Here is a 23,076-nt window from a genome sequence, read left to right on the forward strand (position 1 = left end):
CCCCCCCCCCCCGTCTCGCTGCTTTTGTTTAATTGAAAGTTTCTCATGATTTCCATCAAAAGACACCTGCTGCCAAAAGCATGCTTAAATGTTTGAATATGCCAGTCTTATTTTTAACAGTGTATGATGTACCACTTCTAAGCTGCTCTACCTATGAACAGCAAAAACAGCTTCCCACTTTACGATGCAGATTTGTTTTCATTGTCATCTTCACCCTCTCGGTTTTCAGTAAGTTTGCGGCATGGCTGTTGAGTGAAGAGAAGATGATCTGCTTTCTGCTTGAACAGGATACTGTAGTTCTTTTTTAGAGCAGGATGTGAAGGGCACTTTTCTTTGAAGCAAGTGTCATCTCGCAACTGAGCTCAAATCCATATGTTGGATTATTTGCTGTTTTTATCTGAACATTCACGAAAGTGGATAATGCAAACTATACTCAACTTTTACTAATTTTATTCCCATACTAAGTTTAGGCCTGTTTTGGGTTTGCCTCTGTTTTATCTATTCAAAGTAACTGCAGTTTAAAATGCAACCTTGAAGTAGAGAAAGTGATTCTTTGGCGAGGTGCTCTTCGAGAATGTAAATGTTAGACTATAGAAGAGACTATAAACAGCAAAGTGTAGAAACAAGGTGGCAAGTTGAATGGGAGCTGTTTCTACCCAATAACGGGAATGTATGACCTCACCTACACAACTACAGGGGTTGGCTAATTACTGATAATCACAAGGTGATAGGCAAGACAAACAGATGTTCCCTGAACTACTTCCTTTTCTTTACTGCGCAGCACTTGAACACACGCTAACCGTTTCTATTTGGTATACAAAAATACTTCTTAAGCAATCAATTAAACAAGCATGCTGACAACATTAAGCAGCTTTCTGCATGACCCTGTTCAGCGTTTTTGATGCTTCTGCAAAAAGGACCATGTGCTCCATCACCCACCCTCCTCTTACTTTGTCCCAATTAACACTCAGCCCCCATTACATTGATTGCTAGAGGTGTATTATTGGCTAGGTGGACCGTGAGCGCATTGATCCCATTGACTCACCATGCAAGCCATGAGAAAATGTTGAGCTGCAGATTTCTTACAGTCAACAGCGGGCTAAAAAACATTGCCGGTGGACATGAAGCTGTGATATAGTATGCATGTATACATTGTTTGGCTGTGTGTACTTTTATATGTGTGCCTGTTTGCCATGGGTGTGGTTGTGTTGTTTCAAGTTTCAGCTCATGGACTTTCATGTGGTTTTAAGGACCTAATAGGCACACGCCACACCTAACGCATATTCTTTGGGGACCTATGCTGCAGAAGTGTCGCCCCCCCCATCCCCCATCCCCCATCTCCTAACTCCGATCTTTGCTAACCCCGTGACATGCATGAACACGTACACAAACACACACACGCAAACACACACTCACAGTCAAAGGGCAAACCACTGCCCCACCTCCATAGTGTGCACCTGGCATCTGTGAGTCCACTCCAATTACTTCTCCACAATTACAGGTTATGAACCAATTAGGTGCCCTCTCGTTTTACACAGCCTCTATCACTCTCCTTCCCCAAATATGGGGGCATCTGCTAGACATGGGGCAGATGATCCTACCATAAGGAACATTGTTGGGACATTTGTTTTTTAGTAGGTTTGAAGGGATATTCTATGCCATTTTGGAAAAGGAAAAGAACACACAGAATGAGAGTAGTAACATAAACTACAAATAATAGAAAACAAATTTATAGGGTTTTTTTCGTCCAAGCTTTAGAGACAAAGGTGCTCGCCATCATTACACTAAACCAATCTGAACATAGCTTGTTTACATACTTTTTTGTGTTCCTTTTTTTTTTTAATGAAGAGATAACGGAGTCATGTAAATATCTTATCCAGAGCAGATGTCTAGAGGCACTTTCAACAGCAAACTCCAACATGCATGTACGTTGTAAGAAACACATACCAGGGACAGTTAAAGCTGTCAACTTGTAATTTGTAGTGGCACTCAACTTGAACTTTCAGGGTGAGCCAGTTGGCCCTGCTCTAATTCTTGCCTCCATGCGAACGTGTTTTTCTTTCTGTGTCTGTGTGAAAGGAGGGAAGCACAAATGTGGGTAAGCAAGTTGGCTCATGCACCCATGAATGAGTTGATCTTTTGTTGTTGCCTTATGTCTTAGGTGTAATGTTGTTGTCTTTTTGTCTTATACTTTTATGGCTTCTTTCTCTTTCTCTCCCTGCATATATTAAAAGTGTGTATGTGTCAAATATATGCTTGTATATGTGTATTGCGTATAACTGTCTGTTTGTGTTGTTCTAATTGTCACTGGCATGTGTAAGCACACTCAGCTATGTCCACCACGCTGGTGTAACGCTGTGGTGAAACTCGCTTCGCTACCGAGAGAATCCATTCACAACATTGCAGCGTATCTGTCTGCTATTTAGTCTAACATACATGCATTTGACCTTTACACATGAGTGCTTGTGAGTAAAATATTCTCTCATCACATGGAGGATTGAATGGAGTCAGCTAAGCACCCAGCGTTAAGATTCAAAGTGCTTTGAATGTGATCGCTCAGCTTTCTGTTTCCCTTAGTATTCTGATAGCACTCTTCCCAACGCTAGACCTTGTTTATCTTGTTTGCTGGCATGCACTTTCAATGTCAAAACAATGACATCATTAATTAAATGTGTATTAAATGTCCCATTCTCAAGGCAGTGTGGAATCTGCCGCCACTGACTGAGGTTTACTTTCCTATGAAAAAACAAATAATCTTAGGGGTTTTTATTCCTTTATTCCTTCCTACATATATGTTTAGCCTTATTTGGGAGACAACTCTGGTCCTTTTTCACTCGTTCCCTAAACTCTTACATTTTGATGTAATGTGCCTCTTATTTGTATTTGTATGCATGTTCGCATGGGTGCATGGGTGCACCAGGGCAAAGTAAACAATGTAACCAAATGAAGTTTTCACTTAAAATTTCACTTAAAATAGCAACACCAATCAGAAGCCACTTGTAAGACCCATTTTTTCCTACCCCATATATACTCAACAGTCTTTGTCCCCTTTGCATGCACTCCCTCCAACATGCTGAATTAATAAATGTTATGTGTCATAAACCAGTGTTATTGCTGCTGTTCACATACCTCTTTTTTTTCTTCGTCAGGCATCTTTCTTTAGCTTGAGCCCCTCGATTTTGAAGATAATTAATTGTTAATGGAAATACTTGTTAAACTGGGTAGTTATGTAGTCCCCTCATTCTTTGCTCTGTCCATTTGTTTTTCCATTTTTTTGTAGTCATCTTTTTGCACCACCTCAACACTTCATTGTGACTTATGGAAAATAAGAGCAGGATGTATCATCTATAAAAGCCCACAACAAAATCTCTAACAGATTTTTCCCCCCCACACTCATTAGCCCCTTTTGTCACTTTGCACTCATTTTCATTTCTTTTTAAGCGCCCTGCCTCCATGTGGTGTGTGTGTGTGTTTGGAGTTATCCCATACATCTAAAGCTTGGTGGAGAATATTTAATATTCAAGTATAAATCTCTAGGGTACACGGGTGGAGTGGCGGAAAACTGGAGCTTTGGCTTCTTCAATATGCTTATGCATGCATGCATCGCAGTTGATGCAGACCTACAAATCTTCATGCACTGATGATGTGTGCCTGTCCTCTGAGGAATGTGTGGGTTCTCTTACAGTCTTTGACCTTCAGCCTCTGCGATCACGTGACAAAAATTCCACTCAAACACACACACGCACACATAAGGATACATACAGTATGCTTGCTGGCGCTCAGCTACTTTTTTATCTCCTTGCTCAGAAATAGATCCTAACCACTTAAAACCTGTAATAATACCCACAAGCCCACAGATAAGAAAGCCAAAAGATAAATGACAGCAATCAATGTCCATTTAAATTGTCACTTTTTTTAAAAACTATTGATGCCTTTAAAAAAGAAAAAAAAAGGATTCTTAACCATGAATACATGAATATATGTAATATGGGTGCTACAGGGTTTCTTGACATTAGCATTACTTAGTTGGGCTACACTGTGCTCAGCAGGCTGCCCAGCTGGGGCCCAGATGTGGCAGCCATGTCATGCAGAGCTGTGAGGCAGAAGATAAGAGGCCGATGGTAGGCCTGCTTCTTGGTCTCTGGTCTGTTCTACAGCAGTTCAACTAGATGTTGCGGTCGGTGCGATCTGAACTTTGACAGCCCATGTCATGCTTAATGCCTCACTTCCCAAATACAGCTCAGTGAGCCTGATTTATATCTACCAGGTGCTACAGTGTGCAAGCAACTCTGAGATGAGAGGAGGCATGTGGCCATTTCATTAGGAAAGATGAACAAGGGCTGCAGTGTATATGCGGGGATGAGGGGCAAGGGGCTGGTCTTTCTCAAATATAGCTCCACAGCACTGTAGCTGTCACAACACTCAGACCAGGCCAGGCGAGGACAGGAAGAAGAGGAACTTATTAACACACTCCACATTTCTTAAAATATCACTCCAGTTTTTGCTTCTCCCTCTCATTTGTCTGTTTCCTCTGTCTCTTCCCTGTCCCCACGGGCGTAGGATATTTTAATGTCCTGTTACCACTGAGCATCTGCAACCTCAGCACCAAGTGAATGGACACTTGTACAGTAGATAGCAGCATGCCAGGTTTTGGTTCAAGCACTGTTCTATCACAGTTCAGATCATTTGTTAATTTTATTTCAGTAAGCTTTGTCTTTACTCCTTCTTCATCTTCGTAGCTTCAAACAGAGGGTTAATTTTACCACCCAATCCTTGCGTCTTTGGGTGACACACACATACAGTTTCTTGCTATTCCAATGGCAGTAGCTTTCCCTCATGTCAGATAAGTCTCCCAACATACACTGGGTTCAGATTTAGTGCATATGAGCACTTATTACTATTGCAGAAGGAATTGTTGTCTTTTAGTCACATTTTGCCTGTTTATTTCCTGACAAACTGAAGTGTTTCTCTTCACACAAGGGCCCTCTGAACACTGTGGTCGGCTCTGTCAGTGCTCAGCGTTGCTACAGAAATGCTGTTTGATGTTCCCTGCACACTACAGAGTCAAGTGCTGAGGTGTCTTTCGGCATTGCCCTCCAGGCCACCTTGTTATACACTTAACAAGTTGTTTTTCTTTTGTTTTTTTTCCTTCCCTTTTCCTCTGTTGACAGTTCCTCATCACAGCTTTACTCAGAAGAAATGCACATCACCATGCAAGGTTTACCTTGGAAGTTGTCCTTGTAAACTGTAGGGCAAGCTCTGCTCTTCTTTTAACATTATGATTACATCTAGATCTGATTAATGAGTGTTTTGTTTGTAAACTGGCAGTGTAAAGATTAGACATCTCATCGGCATGGAAACCCTGCTCAGTGGATTCATCTTCCTTTTATTTGTTTTTTTGGGGTTTTTTGAAATGCTGAAAGATTTTGCTGCTGTATGCAGTGGAATTTAAAATGCACACTGGTGAGTGGATTTTCTTTTGTTGGGAATTCTACTTGTCAGATTCTCCCCCGCTTTGATTGATCCAGGTTAGCCACACAGCCCACTGAAGACGTGACACATGCGGTGACTAAGCATGAGGACTAACGGTGGATCAGTCAGTTTGTTCATTAGAGCATGGTACGTTCTAATCTTGCATTCATAGCGGGCTTGTTATTACGCTCTTTTATTACGCTCTGAAATATAAAAGTCTTTGTTGCTTTGATAATATTGTCTGCTGCATTGAAACATTTCTTGTCCACTTCCCCTTTTAAAACACAGGGCGCATTATTCTTTTAACTTAATCAACCCTCATAATTCAGTAGGGAATGGGGCAATAGAATTCAGCTTTCCCTTGAGGTTTATTGTTTAAAACGCGTGCAGTTCTTTCCCAGGATAAGGGCTTCAGCTAAGCGGAGAGGAATTTGGGCCAGGCCTCATAAAAAAAAAAAAAGTATTTGTGTACCAGAAAGATTTTCGCTTTTCCTTTCTAAATCTTTGTCATTAATGACTTTAGCAAATGTGAAGTGGGGAGTGAATGGTTCAGCTGTGCAAGGTCTTCAAAGCAACCCTCTAATTATTTATCCAGGATATCCTACTCTAGAATTAGAGGCCAGGTCGCCATTGGCTTTCATGCCTTTTTTTCTGCAAAGAAATAATTTCCACAGAATGGTTTCACTGGGACACTCTTTAATCCCTGCTTTGTGTGTGTGTGTGTGTGGTGTGTGTGTGTGTGTGTGTGTGTGCGTGCGTGCGCGTGTGTGTGCTTACACATGATATGGTATATGCACATACAAGCTTATGCGAATGGGACTGCAGTTCTTCTCAGTATGAGGTGTGTAAAAGAGATAGTAAGTTTCCATTTTCCACACATAACGCTGCATGACTTTCCACGTCTCTGCTCTCACCCCAGACAGCTTTCACCCACATTACTCGGGTTTCCTGGTCATTTGGCCTTCACATGCCTTCTAAAAGGGATCTTATCACCCTGCTCAGGTTTAGATACTTAACCGAACACTGGCCTCTAACTCGCAGGCTTGTGGCACTGGCTCTGTGTTTTACTTCTGGGCCTTTGTGTCATTTAACTCAACTGCTCATAGTCTTGCTCACAGTTTAATGTCCTACCTTAGCCTTAATACTTACCAATATTTTAGCGGAATATTACACATTTGCTGTTTCTCCTCTACATTTTATTTCTTTAAAAAAAGCATCTTTAGATCATATATTCATACCTTCTAAATTACCTTAAGTATTTTTGCGTGTTGCTTTAAGAATGCTTAGCGAACAGATATTTGTCTAATTCCAGGTGCTGGTGAAGCCTGTGTTTTACCAGGTGCAGGACTGGGTCATTACTAAGGTATTTGTTTTCCAGATTAGACAGAAAGACCCAGCATTATAGACATGTCATACCTGTCCCCGACCTGTCTGTTAGGGCGTGATCCTCGCATAGAGTCTGAGTCCTGTGCTCACCTGCATGCTTTGCCTTCAAAGTAACACCAGCCTGATGTCCCTTAGACTAGATCCCAGAGCTGCCAGGTTGTTCTAGGGGGCTAGATCCCTTTTCTCCTCTCTCAGTCAACAGAGGCTCAGTATGCTGATCAGTGTCAGCTCTCCTTAATGGATGCAGAAGTAGTGGTAATGACAACTCCCTGTCCGCCCCAATCCCTCCAATCCCTCAGGTTTTAGATGGCAGGGTAAAAGAGCAGAGCTGAGTGGGTTGGAAGGTGTGTGTATGCGTGCACATGTGCCTATGTATACGTTTATGTGTGCGTCTGTGTGTGTGGGAAGGTTCATATTAAGCCACAGCACATGGTGGATGAACATTTACATAAAGCCCCACAATTGTGATAATAAACCATTTTATCATTGGGTCCCAATCAATAATGTGGCTTCTTAAGGTTTAATATTTCAATGGTATTGATCACTTTAACAAGTCTGTTTGTGGTTTCCTTAGTTGAAAGCTGCAAGAAGGTGTGTCTTCACACATTTGTGCATACTGTATGTGGACCACATCTCTGTATAGCACCATGCAATGACAGATAACATTTCCACCGCTGAAGAATGGCACTGATAAAGTATTTTACAGTTTGCTCAGCCTTGCAGTCTATTCACAACATTTAGTTGTGCTCACTGGTTCTCTTAGCTTCTACTACCCTAATCCTGGTACCGTAGAACAAATGAAATGGAGTGAGTGCACACAGAAGCTTTGAAAGCACTGTAGTTTGCAGATTTCACTTCCATCCTCTCTTTAGAGACCGTCTGCTTCCCGCAGATATAAATAGGGGAAGATTTGATAATTAGTAGAAATGAAGGTCCGGGGGCTCAAAGACTTTGATCAGCACATTTCCCCCTTGTCCCTGACCTTTCAGTGGACACGTGTCTTTAGCTCTCTCGCTTTCTCCCTCTCTCTTTCTCTCTGTTGTGCTAAACTGCAGGAAACGCAGTTGTACATCTGCAAATATCTATCTGGGGCATTCCTTTTTTTTTTTTAACTTGCATCGTCCCCAATCTGATCAGCGTGTACTTCTCTGATTGATTAAACCCTGAAAGACCACTGCACAAAGTGTTATCTGTCCTTTCAGCTTTTCTGCATTCCACACTATGGGAAAGTCAGATCGGCATGCCAAAGTATGTGAGGTTGCATTTCAGACTGTTACAAATCATTCAATATCCATGTCTGTTAGTCTAAAATTGAGCAGAAATGGATAATGTATATCAAACTTATCAGATAACTGTTTGGAAGATACAGCTGCAGAGTTTCACTCTGTCTCATTCTCATTCTCACAGTCTTTCTTGCGATTTTAAAGACACCCTATTGCTCTGCGCACTGGGTTGCCTGGGGGTGAACATTAGTTTGTGCCCAATAGCCCTCTCTTATTATACATCAATATCTTAATTCCAAGGATAATTTATGCGCTTATAAATTACAAAGCTTTCTTAACAAACCACGTGGGACATAACAGGAAAATAATGCAGTGCAGCCTTTCAAAATGAAGAATGATTTTGTTGCCGTAGGAAGTAGTTGCTTTTGCAGTAATTATAATATTTCCCGTTCACTCTGTGGACTTAATGGCTGTTGTATTATTTGCATCACCTTGTCGTCTAAAATTCCAACGTACCTTGCCACTTTTTCTATCCCCCCCAAAAAAGAAAAATACTAAAATGTTTCTAACGCCATGAAAATTTTATCTACCGTTGCTTTCTCTTCCCTTGCACAGAGGTTTGAATGAAATGATTCTTATACATTTGTACTCCGAGTGCACCAGAGAAGCTCCCCTCCCCATGCTGGTTGCTAATTGGTGGGAGACTGGGAGCTTCCTGCTGTGTGTTCGCTGCTTCTTTGCTTTGCCACCCCACCAGGTCTTTCACTATCGCTCTGCAGAACCCAGTAATTAACCCACAGCTAATTAACTACTTCTAATTACACCAGCATGCTGTTTCTATCACACCCTCCAAAACTGAGGAAACACTCTAGTGCCATGTGTAAATCCCCACTGAGGGGTTTTGGAATTTAGCTGAGCTCAAGTCTGATCATTTAATCAGACTGCCCTGTGTATGATCAACATACCGTTCTGTCCTGTGATTTCACCGCTGATTTGTCTTAAATAACTTTTCTTCCGCTCTGCAACATGGAATGGATTAGCACGATTTGATGGTGTTGCATAAAGGGTAAAATCATTTTCAAGGTTCTATTTCAGGTCTATTAACAAAGGAGGCAATTGATACTACAAACAAATCAATTTTGCCTTCACTGGCCAGTTTTGCTAGTGCAAAATGATTACTAAAATTGAGTACTGTGAAACTAAAACAATCAGCACATCACCTCCTGGGTATTTGAGTTTGCTCATATTGTAATCAGCAAGGATTATTTTGGCTGTAACTTATACGTTTGTTCCAGCATTAGATTAACACATAAAGTACACAAAAAGAACCACAGTAATAAAATCTGTGAGTTGTAAGCCTTGTCTAGCTGCATGCGTGACAGATCTACATGCCTCAGTTCTGCTGCCTTTGAGAAATACCTCCCAGACAGGCCAGTGATCAGCCTCCCTTACTCTCACACACTGATGTAAACACACAGCACTGTTCTTCCCTGCCTTAGACTCAGCACAGCCATGGCTATTTCTGTTAGACAGACTGATAGCTCCTACTGAAGATCATTGATTTTACGGGAAGCCCTGTTTACAGGCCGAGTGCCATCGACCTGAGGTGACTTTTTGCCTCCTGCAGTTGGAGCAGTACTGGAGCACCTTTATGTCTGCATTAGCACAGGAGTAGACTGAATATTTACAGCACATAATAAATTACTGTGTTTCATTGTTAATTGTTGCTAATTGAGTTAAAGTGATGGGGATCAAGGAAACCAAGACTTCACCTCCACAGAGTTAACAACGAGTATTGACTGTTGATGTTCACAGTGACAGTATGAAAATAATCTTGGATATTTTTTTTTAATAAAGAATGACTAAAGTATAAGAGGTATATTTATGTATTTGTTTATATTTAATGATGATTGGATCTTCTTGCTATGACAGTGTTAACCACTGCACCACAATGCTGCTCTACTGATAATGCCATGTATTTATTTATTCTTGGTACCATGCAGTTAAGCTTCCTGTGACACCATATCAGTCATAAACTCACATCTTGCCTTAGTGGAGTATAAGGTCTTTATATGGAAGCAAACCTGCAGTTAAAAAAACAAAACAAAATAGGAAAAAGGGGGAAGAGGAAAAAGAAAAAACACTTGTGAAGTTTTAAAAATATCAGTTCAGTCACTAAAATATAAGGGCCTTAAAACCAGACTTAAAGCCATACCAGGCATTAAAGTAGACATATGTTAAAAAGTGCAATGCATGCATACCTTTATTGGTGATTAATTGAAACAAGCTTACAAGATAAACCCATGCGCCGCTCTGCCTGAGGACTACAATGGTTTCCCCATCAATGAGCATGTCCCTAGTGCAACATCAAAAGCCTTCCCTTGCTTTATCAATAAGAACCTTTCCTTCCCACATCTTCCTGTAACTTGCTTAGCGTTCATGCCATTGATTTTCCAATAACCGCCCCTTACCCTGCGGTGGCTATCCAGGCTCTGTGATGGCGCAGAGACAAGACACAGACAAGGAACATCACTGATGCATGTTTGAAAATCACAACTGGTGTATTGTGTGGGGTCTTTCTTGGCAGGTTAACAAACTTGTGTGCCCTCACAACTCGTGAGTATGCGTATGTGCAGTAAGAGTAAGGGCACCCCTAAGTAGCAGTATTTACAGTTTGGATAGAGTCTGAGCTAATTCCCCCAGGAAACCCTAGAGACCAGGGTCTTCGAAAGGCAAGACCAGGCCTTTGGGCAGGTGATCAGGCATGCTTATAATCAGATGCTTCTTTAGCCTTTAATTCCTGCCTCAGTTGGCCAGTAAATCCCACCTAATGAAAGGACCTATATCTTAAAACTTATCTCATTTTGCATCCCTACAAAATGACATCCAGACCCACTCTCTGACATTGTTCATTAAAACCAAGGCCTTTTCACAAGGTTCAGTCTTATCTGCTTTGTGGTTGGGAGGGGGTCGAGCATAACCTTTTTTTTTTTTGCCACAGAGAAAATAGAAGAGCGAGGAGACTCTGGCATAAAGTCTTTGATGGCAGGTGGCAGTAGGGGGTGAATGCTGCAGTTAGGATCTGTGCATCATCATGCTTTCCCTGAGATCAGCTCAGGAATCCAGCCTTTTCTTCCCTGTGATTATCTCTTATTGTCAACTAAGGCTTGTTTTGGCTGCGCACAGCCTGCTTATTGTCAACTCAGTGGACCCATATTCAGAATTAAAAGGCAAAACAGGGGCAGACGCCATGACAGAATCACTTTTTGTAATGCCAGTATTCAAAAGGCAATTTTTTTTTGTTTCTAAATATTGCAATGTATAACAGTACATAAAGGTAACTTGTAAATAATAACAGTACTAGTCATCTCTAGTGGTCTACTCCATCATTTTTATTTGTGGTTATTAACACAATCAGCACACAAAGACACCAGCCTCCTCCACTTCCCCTCTACTTTGACCGCGTCTCTTTGTCTCCAGGACTCCTTTAGTGCCTCCTAGAGATTAAAGCTTTTCCTACTTTAAACAGGTGTCGCTGAGCCAAGCAGACCTCCTAGAGACAAACAGCATTATATCAGTTGGCCCATCTGCGACTTTCCGACTCCAGACAATCCCATTGCTCATCAGTAACCACTGCAGGTTATTGAATTACACCATCTTGATTTTAAAGGGCAATTCTGTTTTCTGTAAGCACTGGACACACCAAACTATCTCGGCGCTCCAGCACTGATCAAGAGTCATTGTTTTATCCTGTCTGTTGCTAATTGCTTGAGGAATCTTGAGCGGTAATGTGAATTGATGGGTACTGTACTCACCTTTTTTAAACCCGAGGAAAAGAGGAGACTAGAGAACTTTAGAGGTCATTGTTGGCCTTATCCCAGTCTCTTCTCCCTCAAGTCTAACCCTCTGTTTTACACACTGTTGCTTGGCTAGGGTTTCTCCCTTCTTTGGGGGATTGAGGTTTACTGGTCATCTAGTTTACCAAATGAAGCATGGAAGACCATTTAGAGGGACCTCCACAAAACATGAAACACATGAAGGGTAGAGCCAGGTGGGGGGATTTGAGCCGGGTTCTTAAAAACTAGTTGTGCATGTGGTCCTAGTGTTCCCAGGCCTGGTTGAGACAGGCAGTGGAATCTGAAGGAGGGGCCTAATAGATTACAGGAACAAAGTGTGAAAAACTCCATGTTCTGACAGGACACATGGAGATGTTTTCCTATGAGACAGTCCATTTAGACGAGTCACTTTTTCTCCCCCACCCCCCATTTCATTTCGTACAGTTTATCCACTTGCTTTTAGTCTGAAGAATCACTGTCTGTTTGACATGTGGCGCGTTTTTTCTTGCATTACTCTCACTGCCCTCAGTCCATTTGTGTGAAATGGCTGTTGAGCTCATAGCCTCTTATTAATGGAGCAGATAATAAATACAGACCAGTAAGGCTAGTATCCCCTCACTCAATATGGCAGCCATCGCTAAATCATGTCTGGCTGTATAAAGCAATCATGTTAATAAGCCAGCCAGTCTAATATCTTTCATTTTATATGCAAAGTAACTTAAGGGTCACTGAGGTTAGCTTTTGTTGAATGTAAACAAAATAATCAGACAGACCATGCTAGCAGAAATTTGTGTGTATTTATGGTTCTCTATTTAATTTTACTTACTGCTCACGATTGACTCTTCATTTAGCAGACCAAATACAAAATGAGGGTCCTTTATCATGACTTTTTTGTTTTGTTTTTTGCAGTTTGAGTGCACATAGGCTGGGGAGGTCTCAGGTATGTTACACGGGAAGCAAGCCTCATCAGACATTCATGAAGAGGCAGACAGACATTATCAATCTTTCCTCTCCTTCAGTGCTTTATATGTTAGGGTGTGGGGTAGACTCCATTCTGATCGCAGCTGAAATTTGCATCCCTAAGTAAATAAGTAAATAAATCAAGTGCAAGCGGTGAATGTGCTAATCAACCAGGACATGGCAGTGAGCTCGGTGCCGGGAAACTTTGCTCATGTAATATTCAGTACTGTTGGGTTAAAGGGCAGCCCAGAGTTATTGGTTTCAGCGCGATTGCCCCCTTTAATCAATGTTGGCTGCATCCCTTTAATAAAATTATTAGCTCAGCAGTATCTTGCGCTATCATTTTATCTCTTCTGCGCTCTAAATTGCAGCCTGCGTTGAGTCTCTCAGATGCTCGGGGCATGGCCAGCTCCCGAAAGCTCAGCTCCCATTTATTATTTCAGAGGCAGAGGATGGCTGGAGTGTTTGAAACCAGGCTAAGCGTGGAGGTTATTGGATGCAAGATCTAAACACAGCTGCAGTGAAGTCCCAAACCAGCTTATGTGTTTTGGGTTCATAGAAAATACTGACTTTTATTGCTCATGTTAGCGTCCAGACAAATCTATCTCAATAATGCACATGAATTACATTCTTCTTCTATGTACACCACTGGAGGTGGAGTGGTAACAGTATTACTGTTAAGAATTTCTTTCTTTTTTTAGATACAGTTTTCCCTTTTTTTTTTTCTTTTTCTAGTTATGTAAATGTACGACATGCTGATGGGTGGCTTCTCAATGTCTAATTATCTCACAAGGAATCTATTTGATCCATTAAGTTAGACTGTTGCTGCCTTTTTTCTGACTGCAAGTTAATTAAAAACGGATGTAGGATTTGCAGAATATAAGATTAGGGGTGTTGTTTGGAAGGTGAAGATAAAAGATGGTACCTTTGTGATATGGCAGGAAGATGAATCGTGGAAGTCTTATTAGTGCTTGTCTCAGGTATTGTGTTTAAGTGCCTAATCTAGCGTAATGAGCATGGTGTCATTTTTCCAATTATATCTCAGACTTTTGTCTCTTACGATACATCGCCATACATTCGCTTGTTTTTTTCTTTCAAACCTTTTTTTCCCCATTGTCTTCCTTTCATATTTATAAGTCTGATCTTTCCCTAATTTACATAGCAAATAAATTATGTGCTGTTTGTGTGCTTACTGTCCCAAATACAACTTTAACCTCTTATCGTAATCATTTTGTGTCTCTGCAGGCCTGGATGCGATGAATGCCTCATGTAGGCATCAGCATGGACAGCTGTGAGTCTCCCGTGGTTTCTGGGACAGACGATGGGCTCGGCTCCTCCCAGCAGCAGCAACCACCTCAGCCCTGGAACGATCACAATAGCTCACAGGTCACCTGCACCAACCAGGCACCTTCCCTGGACCCGCTGTCTCTCTCTGGTCCCTACCCCTCTCAGTCCCAAAACTCTATTGCACCTCATGACAGGGTAAGAGAACTACAGTCTCAGCAGCAGCAGCAGCCAAAGCAGACATCACCCCGGACCCACCGTGATAGCTCTGCCACAGGCCAGCTGCATCCCAGAGGAGAGGGTCTTGACGAAGAAGACCAAGAGGGAGTGAGCTGTGGAGAAGAGGAAGAATCTGAGGACTTAGATGAAATGGAGATTGACAACTGTTTCCCTAGTCTTCAACCTTTTCCTGGGATGCCAATAGCTTCAGGGGGAGGAGGTATGCCCACTCTTTTGCGACATCAGCCCACACAACAGCAGGGACCACCTGAGAGTGGGAGTGAGGAAGGGGAGGAGGAAGAGGAAGAGGAGAGTAGTGATGTGGAGAACCTGGCTGGAGAGATAGTCTACCAACCAGATGGCTCAGCCTACATTGTGGAGAGCCTCAGTCAGTTGATCCAAAGTAGTGGAGGCATGGTACCCGGCCTGCTTCCTACAAACTCTCTCTCGAGTGGGGGAAAACCAGGGGAACCTGCTGGGACTTCGTCCTCAGTTTACCCACAGATCATCAACACGTTCCACATAGCCTCGTCCTTTGGAAAGTGGTTTGGTAATTCAGACCAAGGTTTCCCCAATACCTCAACAATGGCAGGCCTTAGCCCTGTCCTGCACAGTTTCCGTGTCTTCGATGTGCGGCACAAAAGCAACAAGGATTACCTGAACAGCGATGGGTCTGCCAAGAAGTCCTGTGTATCCAAAGATGTTCCCAACAATGTGGATTTCTCCAAATTTGATGGGCTAGCCCTATATGGCAAGGGTAAGCCCATTCTCATGTGTTTTCTCTGCAAGCTGTCCTTCGGCTATGCCCGTTCCTTTGCCACTCATGCTGTCCACGATCACCGCATGACACTGTGTGAAGATGAGCGGCGGCTGTTAGGAGATAAGCATGCATCTGCCATTATCCAGGGCATTGGGAAGGACAAAGAGCCCCTCATAAGTTTCCTGGAACCAAAAAATAAGAGCACTCCTCTGCCATCTACGCTGCTCCCTCTTAACTCTGGACAGAGCTTCTATGGCACATTTAGTGGTGTCCATCTAGAGCCTGGAAGCAGCAGTGGGGGCAGTGAGACCCTCCTGAACAAAGACTCTGACTCTGGCCTCCAGCAACAGCAGCAGCAACAAACCCCATTAGGCTCAGTGCTTTCTCTTGGAGGGCTGAGCATTCCCAAAGCGCCCACTCTTACCTCATCCCCAGGCTCTGCCAAAGACTCCAGTGCCCTGCCCAAACAGGGAGGGAGAACAGAGGAGCCTGCTGGGAAAGAGTTGGCTTGCAAGGGAGAAGATGGGAACACTAAGGGACATGAAAGCAAGGCACACTTATCCAGCCAGACCGGGGGCTCTGAGGAGGACGAGGAACTGTTATTAGGGGCAGAGGAAGATGAGGCAGAAAGCACTGCAATGGCCTGTGGTGGTAACAGTAGCAGCGGTGGGGGTGAAGCGGGGGAACCAGCTGTCTCAAACCAAAGCATTTCCAAATCTCCTTTATTAATGCCTAGTAGCACTCTCCAGCCTTCTCCCTGCACCTCTGCAGTCAGTTCCACACTTAACAGCAAAGCCCTTGCTTCCATTTCCTCCTCTGTCAAGGAAGAGGGTTCAACTGCAGATGGTGGAGGGAGGACCTCAGAGCTCCCTCTGAGCTTTAACTGCCAGGGACCTACTGTTCCCATGGCACTGGTGACAGCTGCCGTCAGAAGGAGCGAGGATGAAACTTCTGGCACTTCCTCCTCGCCTCTGTCCACCAATGCTGCTCCTGATGAAAGTGCCAATCGAGATAGTGCCACAGCTCCAGAACCAAATGATTGCCCTGCAGAGGGAGAGGAGGAAAATGGAGCCCTTCTGCATCATCACCACGTGCACCACCATCATCATCACCTCCACCCTTCATCTCATGGCCACTCGCACCCCCTCCCAGGGGGTTCCTGTGACATAACAGGAATGGGTGAGTGTTCACAGAACCATGGGCCCAGTGGCAGTGGAGTTAGTGGGGTCGAATGCCCTAAATGTGACACTGTTCTGGGTTCCTCACGTTCTTTGGGTGGTCACATGACCATGATGCATTCACGCAATTCATGCAAGACACTCAAGTGTCCCAAATGCAACTGGCATTACAAGTACCAGCAGACTCTGGAGGCCCACATGAAAGAGAAGCACCCAGACTCTGGAGGCTCTTGCGTATACTGCAGCAGTGGTCAGAGCCACCCTCGTCTGGCTCGTGGAGAAAGCTATACCTGTGGATACAAGCCCTTCCGGTGTGAGGTATGTAGATAACCTTTTGTTGATTTAGGTGCATTTTATATAGCAGCTAAGGATATTAAATTTGTATCTGTATCATTTTATCACAGTTTAAAAAAAACTGATCTTGTATTTCGTAGGTGTGTAACTACTCCACCACCACAAAGGGGAACTTAAGCATCCACATGCAATCAGACAAGCACCTGAACAATATGCAGACACTGCAGAATGGAGGCTCCATTGGGTCTGCACAGGACCAGGTGTTTGGACATACACCAGGAGGAGTGGTGGCTGTCCCGTCAGTCACCCAGGCCAGTAGCCATCACCCTCCCCACCACCATCCTTCACAATCCTCCACTCACATGTCCGGACCTTGTGGGGTCCCCTCCCCAACCAAGCCGAAGAGCAAACCTTCTTGGAGGTGTGAGGTGTGTGACTACGAGACCAATGTGGCGCGGAACCTTCGTATTCACATGACTAGTGAAAAGCACATGCACAACATGATGCTGCTCCAGCAGAATGTGACTCAGATGCAGCACGGGCGACTTGGCTTGGGTGCTATGCCTTCGCCCTCTGAGGCTGAGCTCTACCAGTATTACCTGACGCAGAACATGAGCCTTCCACCAAGCCTCAAGATAGACCCAGCTGGAGCTGAGGCCCAGTTCCTGATGGGGAGCTTTCACCTAGATCCGAACATGGCTGCCTTGGCTCCTGCACTTGGTATGTCCCATTTGGTTCTCAAAAGCATTTCCCCGCAAAAAAGAAAAAACAATGACTAGACCTTTTAGCTGAACTCTATCTTGATTCCTAATTTATTCATTTACACGAACACAAGACAATAATGCAAAATTTTAGCAAATGAAAAACAAACCAAAGCGATAAGCTGCAATACAATATGCTGTACTCCGGCATATCACGGATTTGTACTTAGGCAGCTGCCTTGTTCTCATGCCATAAGATATGTGTTTACCAGCAATGGTAGAATGTTCTAGTGCACAAGGCCAGCATAACATTTTTTTTCTTATAATAAATGTGCCAGGCAGCATACAGAAAGCAAAAGATTATTTATTTCCCTACTCATGCAATCTTTTACAGGGCACTCAAATGACAGTGTGTTGATATGATTTAGCAGAATTTTGAAGCTCACTGTGTGATATCCATACAAGGTGATTTAGAAGGCCAAACATGTATAATCTATGCTTTTCCCCCTCCTTTCCACACAGTCAACCAGCCTTAGCTTTTTACTTTCAAACTGCTGCTGAACTTCACCGCTGGAGTTCTCCGTTTCTTCCAAGTCAGTAATTTCAGCTATAAATTTAATCTTGGTCAAAGAAGGGAGGTTAGAGGCCTCAGCAAGGGTAATTCAGCAGCATAGCAAAGTGTTTGTAGGACCAGTTACAACCACACAGTTTGTACAGACTTGTTTCAACTGTCACCAGTTTGAAGACACAAACAAGAATTTATTGCTGTGACTAATTTTTTTCCCCTCTTCTGCCATCTGGTTCATTTTCCTGTGAGGTGAGTAGTAATAAGCATATTGCAAGAGAGGCAATAATTACACAGTCTGGGCCCATAAACTGCAGTAGTGTTATCCATGGTCACACTTTAAGGAACTCTTAACGCTATCATACACAAACACTCTGATATTAACGGTACCACCATATAATACATAAGGCTCAGTACGAGATCCCTAAACAAACAGACACAGAGGTGCACTTTTTATGCTCTCATTCTGGATTTCTTTTTCTTTTTTTTACTGTAGGGTGTATTTCTAAAGAGGTACAATTTATGGCAAGTGCTGACCTCAGGTTATATCAGCTTCTTTCTTATCCTCGCTCCCAAAACTCAGGACTACAGCCCTGATAAAGACAATACGAGATCAAGAGCAGGAGTTAAAGAGAGGTGCAACTTTTACTTCTCTGTCCTGAAATATGGTTACAGCACACCGTGGAGCAATACAGCTGTCAAGTCAGATGGTTATATACCTAAAACATTTGTCTTGAAAACAGTCTGATCAAATGGAAAGATTCAGTCTTTTACCTTTTTTTCTTTTCAAGAATCCCCTAGCACAAAAAAAAGGATGGCCTAATATACAGAGGTTCACATTAAAATAGTTTGAATATAAAGCAGCCTATATTAAACAAAAGCTTGGTCTGATGACATGCAATCAAAATTTAGTTGTGGACAAGGGGTCTATGGTAAATAATGAAATCTTAATAGTAACAGACAATGAGAGAAAAGGGAAGTGCAAGGGGGGAAAAGCAGGTAGGTACAGTATAATGACATATGTGTGCATCTGTGGTTTTGTATGATTGAGCATAAAGAGCCATGACTGGGGAGCTGGGTCTGTGAGTGATTTCACAGGGCTTCTCAAAGGTCTCCCTCTCCTGGCTATAAAAACTCAGGTAATGGAGAAAAGTCCAAGAACAGGCTGCATACTGCAGCAATAAATAAAAAGAAGCTGCTGGAATTAATTTAGTGTAAAGCCAGGCGGGGTCAAGCCTGCATGCTCAGTCTGGCCAGTGAAAGATTAAAGATCAGCAAGCAAAGGCAAAAACACCGGCTCTTACCTCGTTTTTTTAGCATTCATTTTTTTTCCCAGACTCTACCGACATCAATTATGTGGTCGGTGTCATAAGATATGTGCTTGCAGTTTTTTGTGTTTTTTCCCCCTCTGCTCTATGGTTCGACTCAGTACCAAGCAGACTTAATCTGTTAGGTGTTAGAGGTAATCTGAAGAGAAAGGTGGAAAATAATCCAAGGAAAGTAGTGTAAATTAAAAAGAATAAAAAGCATCATTGTGTGAACAAGGGGAGTGGGGTTGATTCACGGTATTTTGAGCTTGGAAAGTCTTTACTGTAATTAGAAAACACGTTGCTTTTTTCTGTTGACCTTTAGAGTTGATTTACAGGCAGGAGATGAAAGAGCATCAGCCCAAACAGTGAAAATGTGCATGTTCATTTTCTGGCATTGGAAGGCTTTTGTAGAAATGTCCAGGCGCTCTTGTTTCCTAGCTCAGAGCTATTTGTTGGCTAGAGACAAAAAAAATGAGCATTATCCTTCACATAATATCATACCTACCAGACACATTCTTTTAAGCATGTATTTACTTGAAATAGCCATCTAGACTGTATGCTTTGAATAGGTCTGAGCTGATGATACTGTTCTCTTCTCTTTGTTTTGTTTTCTCTTCGTGTGTTTGCTTCGTTCTAGTAGGTGGGGAAATCCCTATGGATGTGCGGCTAGGTGGTGGGCAGTTGGTGTCCGAAGAACTGATGACCCTGGGAGAAAGTTTATCGCAGACTATAGATCCCTCTCTCAAGCTCTTTCAGTGCGCTGTGTGCAACCGCTTCACCACTGATAACCTGGATGTGCTTGGCATGCATATGGGAGCTGAACGGAGCCTGCCGGAGGAGGAGTGGCGTGCCGTTGTCGGAGACTCGCATCAGTGCAAGTTGTGCCACTACACTACTCAGCTCAAGGCCAACTTCCAGCTGCACTGCAAAACAGACAAGCATGTGCAAAAGTACCAGCTTGTGGCCCACATCAAAGAAGGGGGCAAAGGCAACGAATGGCGCCTGAAATGTGTGGCCATAGGCAATCCGGTGCACCTAAAGTGCAATGCCTGCGACTACTACACTAATAGCCTGGAGAAGCTGAGGATGCACACTGTCAATTCCCGCCATGAGGCTAGCCTTAAACTGTACAAGGTCAGTGATCCACAAGTTTGTTTTTTATTTTAATTTTTTTATCAAACCCATTATTCAGCCTTGTCCTGTTCATGCAACACAGCTGCCGATTTACAATTCTGTCATTAATGCATCATTTGAAGTGTTTTAATACAGACTCATTGTCACATTTGACATTATTTTTAGTCTTTGAACCTCAGAACTTTGTTTTGCTAAAAATGCAAAACAAATCTTAAAAACGAATCCCCGTTAAAGCAATGCTTCTCTGCAACATACAGTACATGTTTTAGCTTTGCACCGCTACTCGGTGCGCTCCAGAGGCATGAATGAAAGCTTTGTCGTGTAGCTGCTGCCTTCCCAGTTGTCATATAGAAGCAGGGCCCCACTGCTGCAATGAGAAGAACATGCAGGACAGAACAGGCGTAGCTGTTTTGGAAGCTTGGGCCTGAATCACTTGGAGACGAATGAAGAAGTGTTAGGAGACAGAGGTTTGGTGCTAATACTCCTCGGAGCGGGAAAGGCTGAATTGTTCTCGACAGCCGTATTGATTTTTGCTGGACTTGGAGCTTCACCTTCTCCTCTAATCATTCCATAATAGCCAGTGGATGAACACTCTCCGAACAAATGGCCATAAATCTAACAGGCCTGATTCCACTTAGGTACCTATCCTGTGTGTCTTTGGCTTCGGCCACTCTGTGCTTAACCCAAACTGGCATAGTTGCGCACACACACACAGATAGCAAAACACATACCAACACTGACCAAACATACTTGCTATAAGCATACACTACACACACAACAGGATCCAACACAAAGCACTGAATGCTGCCTAATAGATGTCATCCTTATTTGTAATCTAGCTTCAGCATCCTTGTTTGAGTATATAAAGAACTCAGTTGACAGTGCAATGGAGGTATTAAAAGGTATGTGAAAAATGTGCTACCTCAAGCATGGTGTTTTAACCGCATTAAAAACTAAGGTGAAGTGGTCATTTTGAACCTCTTCAAAAATCTTGTCCATTTGAAAATCATTCAGCATTATGAATGTTTGTCAGGCCGGCTGAAATGACAGCCGTGTTTCCTCCTCACAGCTTCTTTGTATTGAAGTAACAGCAAAATTTAAAAAAAATAATCAATTTTCATTTTTTCTAAAAGGGGAAGGTGTGAAGCGGGGCTTCTGTTGCTACTTTAAAGAGGTCAGGAGGTGCTTAGCTTGTCATTCTGTGGTTTGCTCCATGACAACAGAGATCACAGGGACATTTTTAGATTAGCGTTATAGCATTATAGTGTCATTTTCAGTTTCATATTTATATTCTTGCACTATATTAAGAATTATTTTAATTCCCTTCAGTATAATCCTTATTTATCTTAAGGGGTTTGGGTGCAGCCTCCTCTACCTTAAAGACCCTTCTTATTTTAAGCCACCTTTCTTCTGATTGGCTGCCCCTTGCAAACTCAAGGTTTACACTGCAGGAAGGCAGTGCTGCTGTGCTCATAGCCAGAGCTGGCTACTTTAGGGAACTCTTAATGCTATCATACACAAACACTCTGATATTAACATTTTAGTGTAAACACATAGTCTGTGAATTTGTCAGGTCAGTGCATGTGTTTCCCAGTCTTTGGTCCTCCTCTCTTAACCTTAGCTTCTGGACTTACTGGGCCAAATTCCAATAACAGTCTCCCATTAGAAGAAAATGGACCAGCTCTGGCTTACTTTCTCTCATGCTTACACCTTTTTGAGAAAGATCCATGTTTTGCTTTGCCGCATAGAGTATAACTTCTTCTACATCTTTGTGCTTCAACTGTAGTGCAAACCCCCCAAAAATCTCCCCTATTTCTTTGTCTGTGCAAGTTTTAGGAGAGAAGAGACATGTCACACTGCTCTTTGGGCTGTGGGGGATTAAATATGTACAACACATCCAGGCATGATCATTTTTTATGACTTAAGCCTCTTAAGATGGCTCCATATTTCTTAAAACCAATTGATCTTCTGACTGGGAGTATGTGCATTTGTCCAGAAATTACCTGCTCTCTCAAGAGAACATAGTGGTCTTTTTAAGCTCTTCTCATCCCAGACCTTACTCCAAAACCTAAATGTTCATAAGTCAACAAGAATTAATACAGTGTTTTACAGCTCATCAATGTTTAACGGACAAGCACATGGTTTTAAGGTTTTTTTCACTGTACTGGCTCCCCACTTGACAATGTCAGTTTTCTTACCATTTTGAATTTACTGTCCTGGTAGAGATACTGACAGACAGAAAACCACAGTGCCCTAAAAGCCTGTAAAACCAACTTGGTATATTATGCATGCGCAAAAAAAAGAAAAAATCACCATTCATTTATGCTTCCCCAAAGAAATCTGATGCAAATAGCACCATTTTTAACCTTTTTGGGGAGAAAATAAATCATCAAGTCAGCATAAACAGGCTGTAAGATGTGGGAGATGCTTGGGACACTTCACCCAAATCAAACTGGTTTGCATTAAACAGACCCTTTGTGTGCACAGCTCCATATAAATTGGAGCCTGTAATTACTGGAATTAAAAAGGAAGGTTTAAACTGAGGGCTAAGCTGGATGGGATAATTTGAGAGTCTGTGGTATGCGGCCCATATTAGGGCTTTCTAAAAATATCACCCCCACCACCCCATGTATTGGAATGTTCCAAAAGACCACAGAACGATCCAGCAAGTCATCCTGACCACTAGACCACCACACAGTGGGGGGTGATGCTCTTTTCCCCTGTGTGCTGTGCTCTCAGTTCAGAGATACCAAT

At 42.8% G+C, this 23,076-nt stretch overlaps 1 protein-coding gene across 10 annotated transcripts in view; it reads left to right on the top strand.

Moving 5' to 3' along the window:
* Positions 1-23,076, top strand: part of zfhx3 (zinc finger homeobox 3) — a 284,113-nt gene that overhangs the window by 179,854 nt on the left and 81,183 nt on the right. For 9 of the 10 annotated variants that reach the window (XM_014335913.2, XM_042220537.1, XM_042220538.1 and 6 more), the window contains 3 exons: positions 14,123-16,636; positions 16,753-17,332; positions 19,826-20,322. In XM_014335913.2, the coding sequence (XP_014191399.1) occupies positions 14,138-16,636; positions 16,753-17,332; positions 19,826-20,322 (3,576 nt within the window). In that variant the 5' untranslated portion in view covers positions 14,123-14,137. The remainder of the gene's footprint in view (positions 1-14,122; positions 16,637-16,752; positions 17,333-19,825; positions 20,323-23,076) is intronic. The other variant, XM_042220540.1, reaches the window with a different exon arrangement.

The sequence above is a fragment of the Haplochromis burtoni genome, unplaced genomic scaffold, assembly GCF_018398535.1.
Source record: "Haplochromis burtoni strain Fernald_Lab_line unplaced genomic scaffold, NCSU_Asbu1 Contig_50, whole genome shotgun sequence".
NCBI classification, from domain to species: Eukaryota; Metazoa; Chordata; class Actinopteri; order Cichliformes; family Cichlidae; genus Haplochromis; species Haplochromis burtoni.